Source organism: Chionomys nivalis, chromosome 3 (genome assembly GCF_950005125.1).
Source record: "Chionomys nivalis chromosome 3, mChiNiv1.1, whole genome shotgun sequence".
Lineage (NCBI taxonomy): Eukaryota > Metazoa > Chordata > Mammalia > Rodentia > Cricetidae > Chionomys > Chionomys nivalis.
The window spans coordinates 97,791,199-97,806,117 of record NC_080088.1 but is presented as its reverse complement, the minus strand read 5'-3'; the positions used below and the strand labels follow the sequence as shown (position 1 = coordinate 97,806,117).

Genomic DNA, 14,919 nt, shown 5'->3' with positions numbered 1-14,919 from the left:
AGAGAGAGAGAGAGAGAGAGAGAGAGAGAGAGAGAGAGAGAGAGAGAGAGAGAGAGAAAGCTGTTATTTATCTTTTGGAATGGGGATTGAACTCAGGGCCTTGGGCATGCGAGGTAACACTCTACCACTGAGGCACACCCCAGCCCCTCACTGAGTTAGATCCAACAAGTTGTTTGGGAATAAAAGAATAGATTTCTGGTTTGGATGGGACTGTATTCAACAGACTCAGACACTCTGGTCTGGGTTCCAACAAAGCTCTGTACACATTCACAGCATTCTTGGGGATAGGAAGGTGAGAGAGTTCCTATCTACCTGCCAGGTAAGCGCCAGGGGATGGGGCTGCAGGTACCCACTGGCCTCTCAGACACACAGTGTCTAGCTGAAGAGTCACAGAACACAAGGTCCCACTGTGGCTGCAAGGAGTCTTTATTTCAAACATGCAAAGCTGAAGAAAGCATCAGATTCAGCTGAGGAAGATGGGTGGCCCTGAGAGGTGGCCTGGCTACCCTAGCCCAGGAGTAGTTTTGCTGGGGCCTTGCAGACTGTGGTCTGAAGTGCCTGAGGCACCGGAGCCTTGTTGGAGAGACTTCCTCTTATAGAAACCAGAATACTTTGCTAAAGAAGCAAGCAGAACTCAAATCATGGATTGGGTGCAGGAAGGGGTAGTGGAAACCATCCCGCCTTCTGTATAGCTCCCTGTCTTGGAGATGGCAGAGAGGTTCAATCAAACTCCTGCCCCCCATGGGGAATAGGGCAGACAAAAAGCCTGCAGGCCAAGAAGAGCCTGTGGTGTGGGTGGGGTCCTAAGAGAGCCTATAGGAATGCCAGAATGGGCGGTGACAAGCTTTATCACAGCCAGGAAGCTCTGCCACCAGGGCTAGAGTTTCTGATGTGGGAGGAGCCAGGTCAGTGACTAGACTGAAGGTGGAGCCTCGGGGCCCCAGCCTAGCTGGGTGCCAGGGGTTGTCTGGACCTTGGGGCTCCTATGGGGCTGTGACATCCTTTGAAAGGGGCTCCAGGGGCTCTGGGGCATCTGGCAGCTGTTGGCTGAGGACAGAGATAGTTTCCGTGGGAGATTTTTTTTGGGGTGGGGAGTCTATGTCATTAGATGCAGCTGATCAAACGGGGGTGGGGGATGCAGCCAACATTTCTCCGGTGAGCTGGGGTGTCACTGCCATAAATCACCAGCTGCTGCCCCATTGTCACTCGCGTGGAATTTGTGCAGATGATCGGCAAACCTGAGGGAACAGGAATGAAGCTGAGACTAAGTATAGAAGGTGGGTGAGCACAGGACTGGGGACAGCAGGAGGGGACAGCAGGAGGGGAGCTGTGTTAGAGGCCTGGGGACAGCAGTAGGGGACAGCAGGAGGGGAGCTGTGTTAGAGGCCTGAACAGCAGCAAAAACACAGAGCTTGGAGCTGGTGCTGGGGGTCATGGAGGCTTGGCTCTAGGTTTGGGAGGACCAGGGGACATCCTTACTTCTTGGCGCAGGTGGCAGCACAGTCTCTCTCCACGCTTTCACTCCATGCCAGCTTGTACAGCACCTGGTCAGGTAGAGACACCATGACAACTGCCATTGTCACCTACAGCTGTTAGGCCTGGTCTGCGGGGCAGAAGGGTCTCGTGGCCCAGTCCTAGCGTGGGTGGCCTTGGAGATACTCCAGAGCCAGCCTACTTGATAGATGCTTAGAAAGCAGCAGACACAGTTATTCAAGTTAGCCTTCTACCACTGTGGGCAGATTCCACAAGAGCACCGGACTAGGAAACCAGGCTAGCCCCAGGGTTATCTTTCACCATGCTTAGGGGGCAGTGGTTCCTGCCGCTGCAGCCTTTAATGCATACAGTCCACACCTATTTCCTCAGCCCCATGTCCTTGGACTGCCCTCAGCCCACTCTCTACCTGGGCAGATAATCCAGCATGGGCCTTCTCTGGGCAGCCCACTGTCTATTCCCTGAGGGTCTAGTTAGGCCTGCTCTTTTCCTGCCTTAACCTCCCTCCCACCAATGCAGGAAATGGAACCTGGGCCTCATATATGCTAAGCAGGTATCCTATCCCTGAAGCATGCCCCCAGCCTCTGGGGGTAGGGGGAGATTCTAGACAGGTGCTCTACCACTGAGCCACACCCCAGCCCCTCACTGGGGGATTCTAGGCAGGGGCTCTACCACTGAGCCACACTCCAGCCCCTCATTGGGGGATTCCAGGCAGGTGCTCTACCACTGAGTCACACCCCAGCCCCTCACTGGGGGATTCTAGGCAGGTGCTCTACCACTGAGCCGCATCCCAGCCCCTCACTGGGGGATTCTAGGCAGGTGCTCTACCACTGAGTCACACCCCAGCCCCTCACTGGGGGATTCTAGGCAGGTGCTCTCCACTGAGTCACACCCCAGCCCCTCACTGGGGGATTCTAGGCAGGGGCTCTACCACTGAGTCACACCCCAGCCCCTCACTGGGGGATTCTAGGCAGGTGCTCTATTGCTAAACTATATCTCCAGTCCTCTTTTTACTTTCTGAGAGAAGGCCTCATTAAGTTGTCCTTGAACAACCTATGTAGCACAGGCAGGGCTTGAACTTGTGATCCTTCTGCTTCAACCTCCCAAGTAGCTGGGATGACAGGCCTTCATCTGCATGCCTATTTCTTCACCCAGTCTTTCCTCAAAGCCCTTCCAGGACAGGGTCCATGGCCTTCTTTTCAAAGTGGCTCAGCTCTCCCTAGCCGGGGGCCTGGTGTTGTTGTTTCCCTTATCTCTAAAGGAGTTTGAGTCCTTGGAGTTGGGGAGGAGTCAGAATTGAGCCAGAGCTGAGGGTGTGGCACTGAGGAGGCTCTGGAAGTCCTCCACACAGTAACAGTGCCCTGTTGCCTAGAAGAGCCTGGAGACATCTCTGGCTGATGTGTGCATGCTCACCAGAAAGACCAGGCAGTGCAGGAACAAGGTGTAGAAGAAGCCAATGGTGCGAGCCATTTTGTTGGAGAGAATCAGGCGTCCCTGCAGGCAAACAAGGGGATAGGTGGGCATGGGGTTGCTCTGTGCTTCTTCCTTCAGGGTTCTGCAGGCAGGGGAAGGGGTGGGCTGGCAGCAGGAACCCACTTGCCCCCTGTGACAAATGGGGTACTTAGGCTACAGAGGTCTGCCTGCCTCTGCCTCCCAAGTATGGTCCAAGTATTGTCAGTATGCCTGGATCAACGTTTTTTTCTTTTTTTAAAATATTTTTAAAAGACAGGGTCTCTCCGAGAACATGGAATCAGATTTGGCTAGACTGGCCAGCTAGCAAGCTGCACATTTCCACCACCGCCACCCTAGTGCTGGGGTTCAGATGCTTGCCATGGCACCAGACTCTTTTACATGGGTACCGTGACTCAAATTCAGTTCCCGTTCGCTCAACAAATCCTTTATCTTCAGAGTCACTGATACAGAGTTTCTGGTGAATGTGCCTCCTGCAAACCCATCCCCGAAACTACAGGCACCGATGTCACCTGATGAGCTGTCCCAGAGGTCGTGTTCTAGAGGTGGATCACCCAGAAGAGGGTCTGTGTGACTTGGGGCTCCTTCAGAAGGGGCTAAAGGCCAAGGATGTAGGTACACCATGGGTGAATACAGAGATATGGACTCACCATGCCAAGGGTGGCCTTGTCCCAGGGGCTCAGGCCCAGGTACTTCCTCTGCCGCTCCTGAAGACAGAGACATGAAGAGAGGGTCCCACAAAAAGGGATCCCCTATCTGTGCAAGGCTGCCTGACCATCGATGTCACTTGACCACACTAGAAAGCTACTGGTAACTCCCTGGGTGCCTAATCTGGTGTCACACTCAATATGACAGCCTGGGCTTCCTAACAACCTATGGCCCCGGCCTAGTATCTCCTTCTAACTATAGGGAAGTCCTTCATGGGCAGGGCTTCTGCAGCCTAGGAGGGAGGGAGCTTGGGGTGGCTCCTGTCACCAGTCACCTGCCACAGGGAGTTGTAACCCCTTTGCTGATCTGGTTGACCCTGCAGGTGTATTCTGGGTTAACCTGTTCACCAGCGGATCTCACCTTGTGGGTTACAACTCCTTTGGGGTCAAACAACCCTTTCACAGAGGCTGCCTAAGACCATCCCACATATTAGATATTTACATTATGATTTGTAACAGGAGCAAATTACAGCTATGAATAGCAATGAAAATAATTGTATGGTTGGGGTCACCACGGCATGAGGAACTGTGTTAAAGGGTCACAGCATCAGGAAGGTTGAGAACCATGGCTGTTCACTGACACACACCTTCCACGGAGACTACCCCAGGGCTATGCAGAGGTGGCTCAGGTGTTCCGGGGGGGGGGGGGGGAAGGGGTGGTATGCCTGAGTAGACAGGACACATGGAGCAGAGGATGCTGTTTTGTGGATGGGACCTAGGGCCTCACCCACAGCAGACAAGGGCTCTGAGTCACGCCCACAGACCCTCACTGGAGGACTCTAGAAGGCACTCTACCCCTGAGATACATCCCCAGTCCCAGGTCCCTATTCACGAACCCGCTTGCTGAAGGAGGAAAAAGGGTCCAGGCGTTCTTCATACTGGGAGGAGTAGCGCAGCTCGGTGTCATCGCTGCCACTGCCCTGCATAGGGGAGCAGAGAGACCCAGTCGGTCACCTGGCCTGGGGATCTGGGCTCCAGGACAGGGAGGGTTAGAGCTGGGGGAGGGTGCCAGGGTGACAGTGCTAATGTGGCCGGTGGCTTGCCTGTTACAGAATGACTGGGGGTCTTCAGTTCTCTCCCCTTACTTCCCAATCCCAAGAATGGGGCACAAAACCTCTGGGGAGCTACATCTTAGAAAAGATAGAAGACAGAGAAGAGAGCTCTTCCCAGTGCATGGGGGTGACTGTGTGTGTGTGTGTGTGTGTGTGTGTATCTATGTTCTGAGAACCTTGAACTTCTGGCCTCAAGTGGTCCTCCTGTCTCAGCCTTCCAACAGGTGAGTGCCACTGAGCAAGAGAAGGGTACTGAGAGCCAAAGGGGCAGACACAGTACTCTGCAGAAGAGGCACATTGGTTTACAGAGCCTGGGTGCCCTCTAGTGGCCAAGAAAGGGTTCTTGCTTCAATTGAGTGGGAATAGTGCTGATGGGCCAAGAGTTTTAGGACCATAAAAGTCTTTAAGTTTCCTCCTTCCTTTTCTCCCTCCCTCCCCTCCCCCTTGTGTGTGTGTGTGTGTGTGTGCGTGTGTGTGTGCGCGCGTGTGCGCGCACATGGAAGCCCTGAGGTCAGGAGTTATATTCCACGTATCCATTGGGGCAGGATCTCTCATTTGACCTACAGCTTGTCTGTATGGCTAGTCTAGCTAGAGCTTACCTCTCTGCCTTCTGAATTCTGGAATTACAGGCGGGCTGCCATACCTACATGGTCCTACAGGCTCTCACTTACAGGGGAGTGCGGGATCTGAACTCTGGTCCACAGGCTTGCATGGCAAACACTTTGCCCACTGAACCATCTCCCTAGCCCTTATTACCCACTCTGTCCTTCCCTGAGCTACCGAGAGGGTTTCTGTGCACATGGTGGACCCTACCTGAGAGGTCTGGGGGCTGACAGAAGCCACCACAACAAACAGGTTTCTAGTCTTTCCTGTTCATTTGTTTTCGGGGTATACATTATAGGTATCTTTTTTTGTTGTTGTTTTGTTTTGTTTTGTTTTTTTGAGACAGGGTTTCTCTGTGGTTTTGGAGGCTGTCCTGGAACTAGCTCTTGTAGACCAGGCTGGTCTCGAACTCACAGAGATCCGCCTGCCTCTGCCTCCCAAGTGCTGGGATTAAAGGCGTGCACCACCACTGCCCGGCTTATAGGTATATTTTTATTTTTTGTTTTTCTAAAATTTATTTTTTATGTACATGAGTGGTTTGCCTATATGTGTACCACATGTGTGCAGTGCCCACAGAGGTCAGAAAATGGTGTCTTCCCAACCATTCTTCTTCTTTTTAGACAGAGTCTCATTAGGTAGTCTAATCTGGCCTCAAATTGGTGAGCCTCCTGCGCCAGTCTTCCACCATCTCCAGGCACTACCATGCTTAGTCAATAAAAAACCAAAACAACAACAACAACAACAAAAACAAATTGTGAGCCAGGTGCAGTGGTGCATGCCTTTAATCCCAGCACTCAGGAGACAGAGGCAGGCAGATCTCTGTGAGTTCGAGGCCAGCCTGGTCTACAAAGTGAGTTCTAGGACAGCCAAAGATACACAGAGAAACCCTGTCTTGAAAAAAAATTGCAAGGGGGCTGGAGAGATGGCTCAGAGCTTAAGAGAACCAGCTACTCTTCCAGAGAACCTGAGTTCAGTTCCCAGCACCTGCACAGAGGCTCACAACCTTCACAACTCCAGTTCCGGGGATCCAGTGCTCTCTTCTGCCCACGTGTAGTGTCCAGACATACATGAACACAAGACACCAGAAACATAAAAGAGTCTTAAGATTTTTGTTTTTGTTTAGAACACATTAATTCAAACTAGGCATGGTGACACATGCATACTATCCCAGCACTGGGGAGGTGGAGGCAGGAGGATTGCAGGTTTAAAGCTAGTCTCAGTTATACAGTAACTCTGAGGCCAGCCTGAGGTACACATAACCCTGTCTCAAAAACAATGTCCCCATCACATCCCTAGTGCCCAGGGCCTGTCTTACATGTTTAGCATACAAGTGTTAAATCCCTAGTCTAGGGTGAGCTAGCAGACCATCCATGTACCACAGAGGGGTAGCTGGAGCTAGTGAGGCCTTGGTTGGGGACCTTGGATTTGTGCCCTGACTTGTGTGGTAGCTTGCTACCTTCTGGCTGGTTCTGAATGAACCTCTATAGCATTTCTCTCTAGTGGCTTGTTCCATGCAGAGTGGATATCTGACAGGTGTGTGTGTGTCTGTGTGCGTGCACGCACGCGCACATGCATATGTGTGTGCACACAAATATCATTTTGAGTCCCCCTGGTGCTGACTACCATCCAATCCTCCCCAATTTGACCTCAAGTGCTCCAACAGCCTCGCTCCCTACCTGGTCCCTCTGGGGCTAACGGGCTTACCCGGCCGGGGTAACTCTGCAAGAACTTGATCTTCTCAAAAAGCTTGATGTTGTCAGCACGTAGACTGTCCAGCTCGCTCTGCAGGGCCTGGATGGTGTGCTGGGCCATGCGGCTCTCCTGTGAATGGAGTCAGGCCAAGGGTGGATGAAGGAGAAAGAGGAGGTCTCCATCTGTCAGGACTCTTTCTGTGCCCATGGCCTTGGTGTGTGGGGGATTGAACTCAAGTCCTCGTGTTTGCACACGGAGCACGTTACCCACTGAGCATCTCCCAGCCGCTCATGGTCTTGAACTGCTGACTCTGTTCCCAGAGTCTCCTCTAGAAAGTCCCTTCACAGAAAGGCCAGTTTCTTCATATTTGAATTTGCTATTTGTTATGGTTTGGATTTTTTAAAATAAAAATTTAAAAAGATTTACTTATTTGACATGTCAGCAGGTCTGTGTGTACACTATGTGCGATGCCCACGGAGGCCAGAATGGGGTGTTACAGACAGTGGTGAGTTGCCATGCTGGTGCTGGGAACCACATCTGGATCCTCCATAAGAGCAGCAAGTGCTCTTAAGCGGAGACACCGCTCTAGCCTTACTATTCAGATCATGTGCACTCAAAGATCATGTGCAGGAGGCTTAGTCTCCGGTGCTGGGCACTATTCAGAGGTAGAAGAACCTTAACAAGGTGGGGCCTTATGGGAGCAAGCCATGCCATTGAGGTGTGCCCCTGGAGAGAATACTGAGATTCAAATCCTCCCTGTTTCTTCACTAGCTGGCAGCTATGAAGTAAGTAGCTTGCCTTGGTCATATACTTCACCACAATGTGCTGCTTGGCCACAGGTCAAGGCAACAGTGACAAACCATCATAGATTGAAAGGTCTGAAACCACAAACTCCCAAACCTTCCATCTGTTGCACCCTGCCTTCTTTCTTTTGCTTATAGTCCTGGGGATGGAACCTAAGACCTATGTATGCCAGGCAAGTGTACTGCCCTTGGCCCACACCCCAGCCCCTCACTGGTGGATTCTAGGCAGGGGCTCTACCACTGAGCCACACCCCAGCCCCTCACTGGGGATTCTAGGCAGGGGCTCTACCACTTAGCTACACCCCTAGCTCTACCACTGACTTATCTTCAGTCCCTTTTCTTGACAGATGGTCTTGCTAAATTGCTCAGGCTGGCTCTGGATTTAAGATATCATCCTGCTTCAGCATCTTTAGAAAATGGGGTTACAGACTTGTGCCACCAGTCCTGGCACACAGTTCGTCTTGATGGCGCTGCCCTACGCTCTCCCATCCATCCTGCTTCCCATTCTCCAATGTGCTGCAGCGATTCTTCCATGGCCCGCTGCGCCCAGGGGCTTTCTGCTGCAGTCCCTCATTCCTGTCAAAGCCTATAAGGGTATTCCAGCCAGGCAGTCTGGTGTCCTCCAACCCTGGAAAACCCCTCATGTTCTTTCCTTTGAGTCCCTGAACAGTTTTCAAGACCCCAAGTGGCACAGCCTCCTCGGGATGTCTCAATGGTACAGAACACATCTAATCTTGCTTGTTGACGCATAGGTTGTTTCCCCTGAGCCTGTGCCTTCCCACATTTGTGCATGCAGATTTGAGGCCTCTGAGGGGACAGGAAGCAGGGTGGGACTCACAGCCTCCAGCTCTTGGTTCCTGGTGCGGAAACGTTCCCTCTGGCTGGAGATGATGGAAAGTAGGGAGTCCACCTGACCTTCTGGAAGGGTCCCACTGGTTGGCACCGAGGGTCCTAGGAGGCAGTAGGAAATGACTTGTTGTGTTAGGGCTCTGATCACCATCTGCACTGTCAGAGGGCCAGGTCCCAACCTTCCCCTCCCCATGTCTCTGGTACTTGAACAGGAAGCCTTGCAGCCATCAGATGAGGTGTGCTGGGGTTGCTCCATCTATGGAACCGACACCAGATCTTTGTGGCTCCAAACGAAATGGTGGAGACGGTGATGGTGGTTGGGGTGGAGGACCACTAAAGCATGAGAACGCTGAGGAAACTGGGGGGCCAGGAGCGGCCAACATCTTTCTGGTTGGCCAAGAAGCCTGGGCTTCTGGCCTGGATGCTGCAGAGGTTGGCTTTCCCTCTGTGGCTGGGAGCTCTCCCCCTGTATCTATTCCCTGAGGTCACTGATAAACCATGGAGGCAGACACTGCTGGGATGGGTATCCTTCTTTCTTTGAGGGAGAACATATACTTTGGGGATCTGAGTTCTCAACATGCACCAAGTGCTTTCCCTAACCCCCAACTCCTTGGGCAAGTGCTAGTCAGCCAGTCTTTCCTCACCATAGAACAGGGCTGTGGCCTCCTTGATGGGTTCTGGAATCTTCTCTAGGCCTTGCTCAGAAGCTCCCTGGAGGATAAAAAGGAAAAGACAAGATTTACTCGAACATTGTGGGATGAACGAATGAATAAATACATTTAATAACAATTAAAATGAGGGGGCTGGAGAGATGGTTCCGATGTTAAGAGCTTTGGTTGCTCTTCCAGAGGACCCAGGTTTGATTCCCAGCCCCAGAAGGCAGCTCCCAACTGCCTGCAACTCCACGGGCACTGCAAGCACATGCTGCACAGACATACACGCAGAACAGTCAAACACATAAAATAAAAATAAACCTCAAAAATTTAAAGTGACAGGTGGCTCCTTTAGGCAGCTCTGGGCCATCAGTTGTGCAGTGGGTCCATGTGACCCTGCTTTGCCCCGGACTAGAGCTTTTAGTGCCTGGACACAAGCTGGCCTCAGGTTGCAGGGTGCTCTCTGCCAGCTGGAGCAAGATGTGTGGCATCTGCTCTGGGGTTGGAATGAAGGTGTTTTCCGTGGGGCAATGAAACCTCCATGGGGAGACCAGGGGGACGGCTCTGGTTTGGGAAGCCTGTGCTTTGGGGTTCCAGGATCCTGGGCTCAGTGAGCAGGGCAGGCAGAGGCTTACTTCGGCATCAGGCCGCTGGATGGACTGGATGGTGCTGAGGTCCTGCTCCAGGCGGGCGATCAATTCCTTCTGTTCAACGACCTTGGCGGTGGCCTCGGTGAGGCGGATCTGCAGCTCTGCACAGCGCCCTGTGGTGAAAGAAAGATGCAGCCATCAGAGAAGTCTGGGGCACAGGGATCCTCGGTACCTTCCAGACGCCCCCCAGACTGAAAGCATGAAAGCCTGAGAGCTCTAGTTGCTTTCTCTGCTCCTGCACTGGCCCACAGGCTGGCGCCCTGGATAACTCAGAGGTCGGAGGGAATAGGGTGTAGTAGGGCAGGCAGGGAACTGTCCCAACTCAGGAACTCACCACAAATGAGGCTTCAGAGGCAATGGTGGAGACAGAGGTAGTGGGGTGACCACTCAAGGTCTCCTGACCTATAACCCTGTTCTTTTCCTATCTAAGAGCTATGGGTTTTGTCAAGAAGGCAACCCCCACCCCAACTTCTTGGGTTCTAGAACCCAAGGCCTTGAACATTTAAACATGCTAGAAAAGCTTGTTGCTGCTGAGCCATGCCTTCAGTGCCTCATGGGAGATTCTAGGAGGGTGCTCTCCCACTGATCCACACCCCAGCCCCTCACTGGGGGATTCTGGGCAGGGGCTCTACCACTGAGCCACACCCCAGCCCCTCACTGCGGGATTCTGGGCAGGTGCTCTGTCACTGGGTTCCCTGTACCTCAAGTTTTGGAAGAGAAATCACCCTTTCTGACTTTTATTTGAAAAACCTGTTATAGTAGGGAGCAGAGAGATGCCTCAGCTTTTAACAGCTCTTGCAGATGGCCTAGGTTTAGTTTCCAGCATCAACATGATAGCATCTGTAACTCCAGTTCCAGGGGATCCAACACTCTCATCTGACCTCCACAGGCACAAGTCACACATGTGGTTCACAATTGCACATTCAGAAAAATGTTTCTACACATTAAATAGATAAATAAAGAAGGAAAGAAGGAAGGAAGGAAGGTAGGTAGGTAGGAAAGAAGGAAGGAAAAAGCAAGCAAGCAAGCTGTGACAATAAACTTCACTTAAAGTCCTGCCAATAGCCACTAGGGGGCACTATGGCCTCAGAAGTCCAGAAGCTCCCGTGAGCCCTGACAGGAAAATGGTTCAAGTATTTGGCCAGCCTTAGTGACGCTCTGGCAAACTCTCAAGCAGGAGTGTCTGAGTATGATAGCTGGGCTCTAGGCCACGGGCTGGGGAAAGCCCCCTGTCATCCCAATACACACCAAGCCTTTTCTGCACCTCAAAGTTCTGAGCAGTTGTGGAGAGATGCCGCACCCTTCACAGGACACCCTCGGCCTGTCCCCACGACATTGCCTGCAGCTCAGACTCTTCCCATACACTTCCACGTTCTCCACGGCTCAGCCTGTGGATGGCTGCCATCCATTTGGACCACAAGGGTAGGTGGTATTGATTGAAATAAGGTGGTAAGGCAGAGGGTGGACCCCAGGGCAAGACCAGGCCATGAGGGACAGCTGTGGATGGCAAGGGTGAGTTTAGATCCTGGTGACCCCCATGGGGAGAGGGTACAGTGTCATCGTTTGCTGACCTGGTGTAGATTCCTTTGACCCAGGCTAGTGGAGGGACTGCAGAACCTACTTCCTCACGGTACCGTGCAGACTCAGGAAAGCGGATAGACAGGAGCATTGAGACAGAGGGGAAGAGAGCCACAGAAGGCTAACAGGGCTCTCGGCAACATTTACAGAGGAAAGCGGCAGTCGGGTGGAAGGAAGGGATAGGTTCAGTTTCTGAACATCCACAAACTGGACCTTGCCCAGGAATGGTCCTATATCAAAGGACCTGTGCCATGGGACAGGACTGAGGGAAGCCTATGGAGAAGCAACTGCCACCCATCCACAATGAACCTGGGTCCCGAGAAGTGTGTAAATCTTCACGGGGACTCACCAGGGACTCAGAGAACCCTCCTGTGTCATTGCTTGGGGCTTGGGTCTGAGACCTTGGCCTATTTGTCTTATCTGTCTTCAGTCTGTGGCCATTTCACCGTGGGAGCAACCTGAGGCTCCCAGAGCTGCCCATGGACACAGGAAAGATGTGCAGTGTCCAGCGGGTTCCTGGGAGCAGAAGGCAGGTCCTTGCCTGCGCACACCAGTGACATTCTGGGCATATGTGAAGTGCCCTGAGAGCAGACCCTCAGGCCTCAGGGAGGCCCAGGCCAGCTCATCTGTGGACAGTGTGTTCAGCTGTTCGGAGACCTTGCCACTATGGCTGTAAATGCTCTCAGATACGGCATCAGCACTGAGGGGATCTGGGCTGGGGTTCAGGCTCTGTGGAGGTCAACTCTGAAGACATGGCTTTGGGGGCTGTCCAGTGGCCAGTGTGGATGTGCTGCTAAAAGTGGGCACAGAGGAGAGGCTAGCAGAAGCTGGGCAGGGAGGCCGTGGGGTGAGGTCAAAGGGACAGGGTCTGGGACAGTCTGTGCTGGAACCTATCACTCCACACCAATATGAGGAGCCTGGAGTCTGTGATGGTTAATAACAGCTGCCAACCTGACAGGATCTGGAAGCATCTAGCCAACCTCCGGGTGTGTCTGTGAGAGAGCTTTTAGACTGTTGACTGAAGATGGAAGACCCACCCTGAATGTGGGCAGCGCCATCTGGTGGGCTGGTATCTCGGATTGGATGAAAAGGAGAAAGTGAGCTGAGCACCAGTACAGGCTTGGCTCTCTCTGCTTCCAGACTGTGGCTGCCATGTGACCAGCCGCCCCATGCTCCTGCTGCTGTGCCTTCTCTCCTACGAAGGACTGGTCTCTCAGAGTCTGTGCCCAAATGAACCCTTCCTCTCTGAAGTTCCTTTGGTCTGGCATTTTGGTGTAGCAGTGAGAAAAGTAACTGATATTGCACCCTGCTTGAGGGACCTCAGCTACGGATCTAATGTAGATAGAATGCTGCCAGTGGCTGCCTTATTGGTTGGAGGTAGGGACATGCATACCAACGTGTTTCGGTCATCTCTCTAGATGGCATGTGGCAAAAAGGGAAGGTCCTGAGGTGGAATGTTCCAGAACTGAGCCTGAATTCTAGGCCTGTTTTCTAGGGAGTCCATGGTGTTGGGCAAGCTATCTGACTTGGGGAGTCCAGGGAGATTTCAGAGTGGTAGTAGGAGGGAGAGGTGGGGGGGTTTAGGACCCTGTTTGAACCCAAGAGAGGAGGTCTGAGCCTAGACCTGGGACCATCAAATTGGGCAGCAGTTTGATGTGGCTCTTGAAGTAGTAGGAAGATATCAATGACTAGGGTACTTGGATCTGGGAACCTGAGACTGGACATGGAGGCTGGAGACACGCCAGTCTAGGAATGACTGAAGGCAGGGATGGGGGAAAGGCAAAGGCTCTGAGAGATCACAGCTGAGGTGTAACCCTTGGGGAGGGGGTGTTCAGGGTGCAGTGATAGAGGGACAGCCCACAAATGAGGTGGGGGCATGGTGCCCTGAGCTGAAGACTAGGGGTCTGCTGCCAAGTACATGGTCCAGTTCACACAGGGGAAGCCCAGAGCAGCCAGAAAAGGGGATATGGGCAAGGTGGTGACTGGTGGTGGGAGCACACGTGCGTGAGAAAGCGTGTTGGGAAGCAAGGAGCATACGGACGGAGTGTGATGGGGTTGGATGAGTGCCAGAGGTCTAAGACTTCTTCATCCCTACAAAGATCCGTGGAGCCTCATTTTCCTGCAAGAGTCTGGAAGGGCTCCCTAAGAAGGTACATTTCACAGAGGTAAAGAAATAAGAATATTATCGAAGCCAGGGTCTAAGGAAGCTAGACTCTGTTAGTCACAAAGAGGTGAGCGTGGTATCTCACACTTATAATCCTAGCGTAGCGGGATTGTGAGTTCCAGGCCAACCTGAAATACACAGTGAGACTCTGTCTCAAATAATACAAGGGTTACAGCATAGCTAAAGCAGTAAGTGGTTGGTAGCATGGCTCAGGGTCTCCCTAGAACACCCCAGTGAAGGACAGGAGTGCTGGAGGACAGCTGTGCAGAACCCCTCCCAGAGGGGCTGGGGGATGCGACTCAAAGGTAGAGTACCTGCCTGGCACACACGAGGCTCTGGGTCCCATCGCTAGTGCTACAGAAAGAATGGTGACTAGAATCACGGCACAAGGAGCCCGCAGACAGACCGCATGCAAGAGCTTGTCATAGGAGTCAGAGAGGCCTAGGGTGCTGCAGTCACTGGTTTTTCTGATGGCAGGGGACCCTGCTGTGTTAAATTAGCTTCTTGTAGGCCAGGTAGGGGTTGAGGGCTAGTTAATCAATGCACACCGTGTCACCTTTACCCTGAATCCACAAGGCCTCACAGACACTGAGAACTGCCCAGTGCACCCATGAGGGTGTCCTTAACAACTCGCCCCTCTGGGTCCCACTGAAGAACTTGTCTGTTCTCCAATGCCTAACTCTTCAAGACCATCAGTTGGGCTCTGCTGTTCACTGCACCAAACTGGATTTGTCCAGGTCACTCACAACCTCTGCGTATTGCTAAGTCCGAAAGTTAGCATCAGTCATGAGCACCAGTTAGCCAACTCTGCCAGGCACACCTCAGTTAGCTGGTCACTATTTCTCTCTGCTAAATTTCGAGTGTTATTTGGACCCAGGATCCACACACTTTCTTATCAGTGCTGGTTACCTCAGACTTTATCTAGATGCCTGGGACTCTCTGCTGTGCATCTCACTTGTCTGTTCATTCATCTCTCGGAGACAGGGTCTCACTGACCTCGAACTCATAGCAGACTTCTTGCTTCAGCTTCCTTGATGCTGGCTTGATAGGTAGGTGTGCACCACCATGCCCGTCAAACTGTGTTTGGTATTTAAGGGAAGGTCTGAGTTTAAACTTGCCTTCCTTCCTCCCAGGTTCTGCTTTCCATGGTATCAGCCTCTGCTCCCTCGTCTGAGTGTCCTGCCAGCTCTTTGTAGATGCTGAGTTA

At 52.5% G+C, this 14,919-nt stretch overlaps 1 protein-coding gene across 2 annotated transcripts in view; it reads right to left on the bottom strand.

Moving 5' to 3' along the window:
* Positions 1-415: 415 nt before the first annotated feature.
* The window catches only part of Cux1 (cut like homeobox 1), a 331,836-nt gene continuing 317,332 nt past the window's right edge, over positions 416-14,919 (bottom strand). For both annotated transcript variants that reach the window (XM_057765881.1, XM_057765882.1), the window contains exons 15-23: positions 9,956-10,083; positions 9,312-9,378; positions 8,657-8,769; positions 7,028-7,144; positions 4,505-4,588; positions 3,612-3,668; positions 2,905-2,985; positions 1,480-1,544; positions 416-1,238 (exon numbers count right to left, since the gene is read on the bottom strand). In XM_057765881.1, coding sequence (XP_057621864.1) covers positions 1,169-1,238; positions 1,480-1,544; positions 2,905-2,985; positions 3,612-3,668; positions 4,505-4,588; positions 7,028-7,144; positions 8,657-8,769; positions 9,312-9,378; positions 9,956-10,083 — 782 coding nt within the window. In that variant the 3' untranslated portion in view covers positions 416-1,168. The remainder of the gene's footprint in view (positions 1,239-1,479; positions 1,545-2,904; positions 2,986-3,611; positions 3,669-4,504; positions 4,589-7,027; positions 7,145-8,656; positions 8,770-9,311; positions 9,379-9,955; positions 10,084-14,919) is intronic.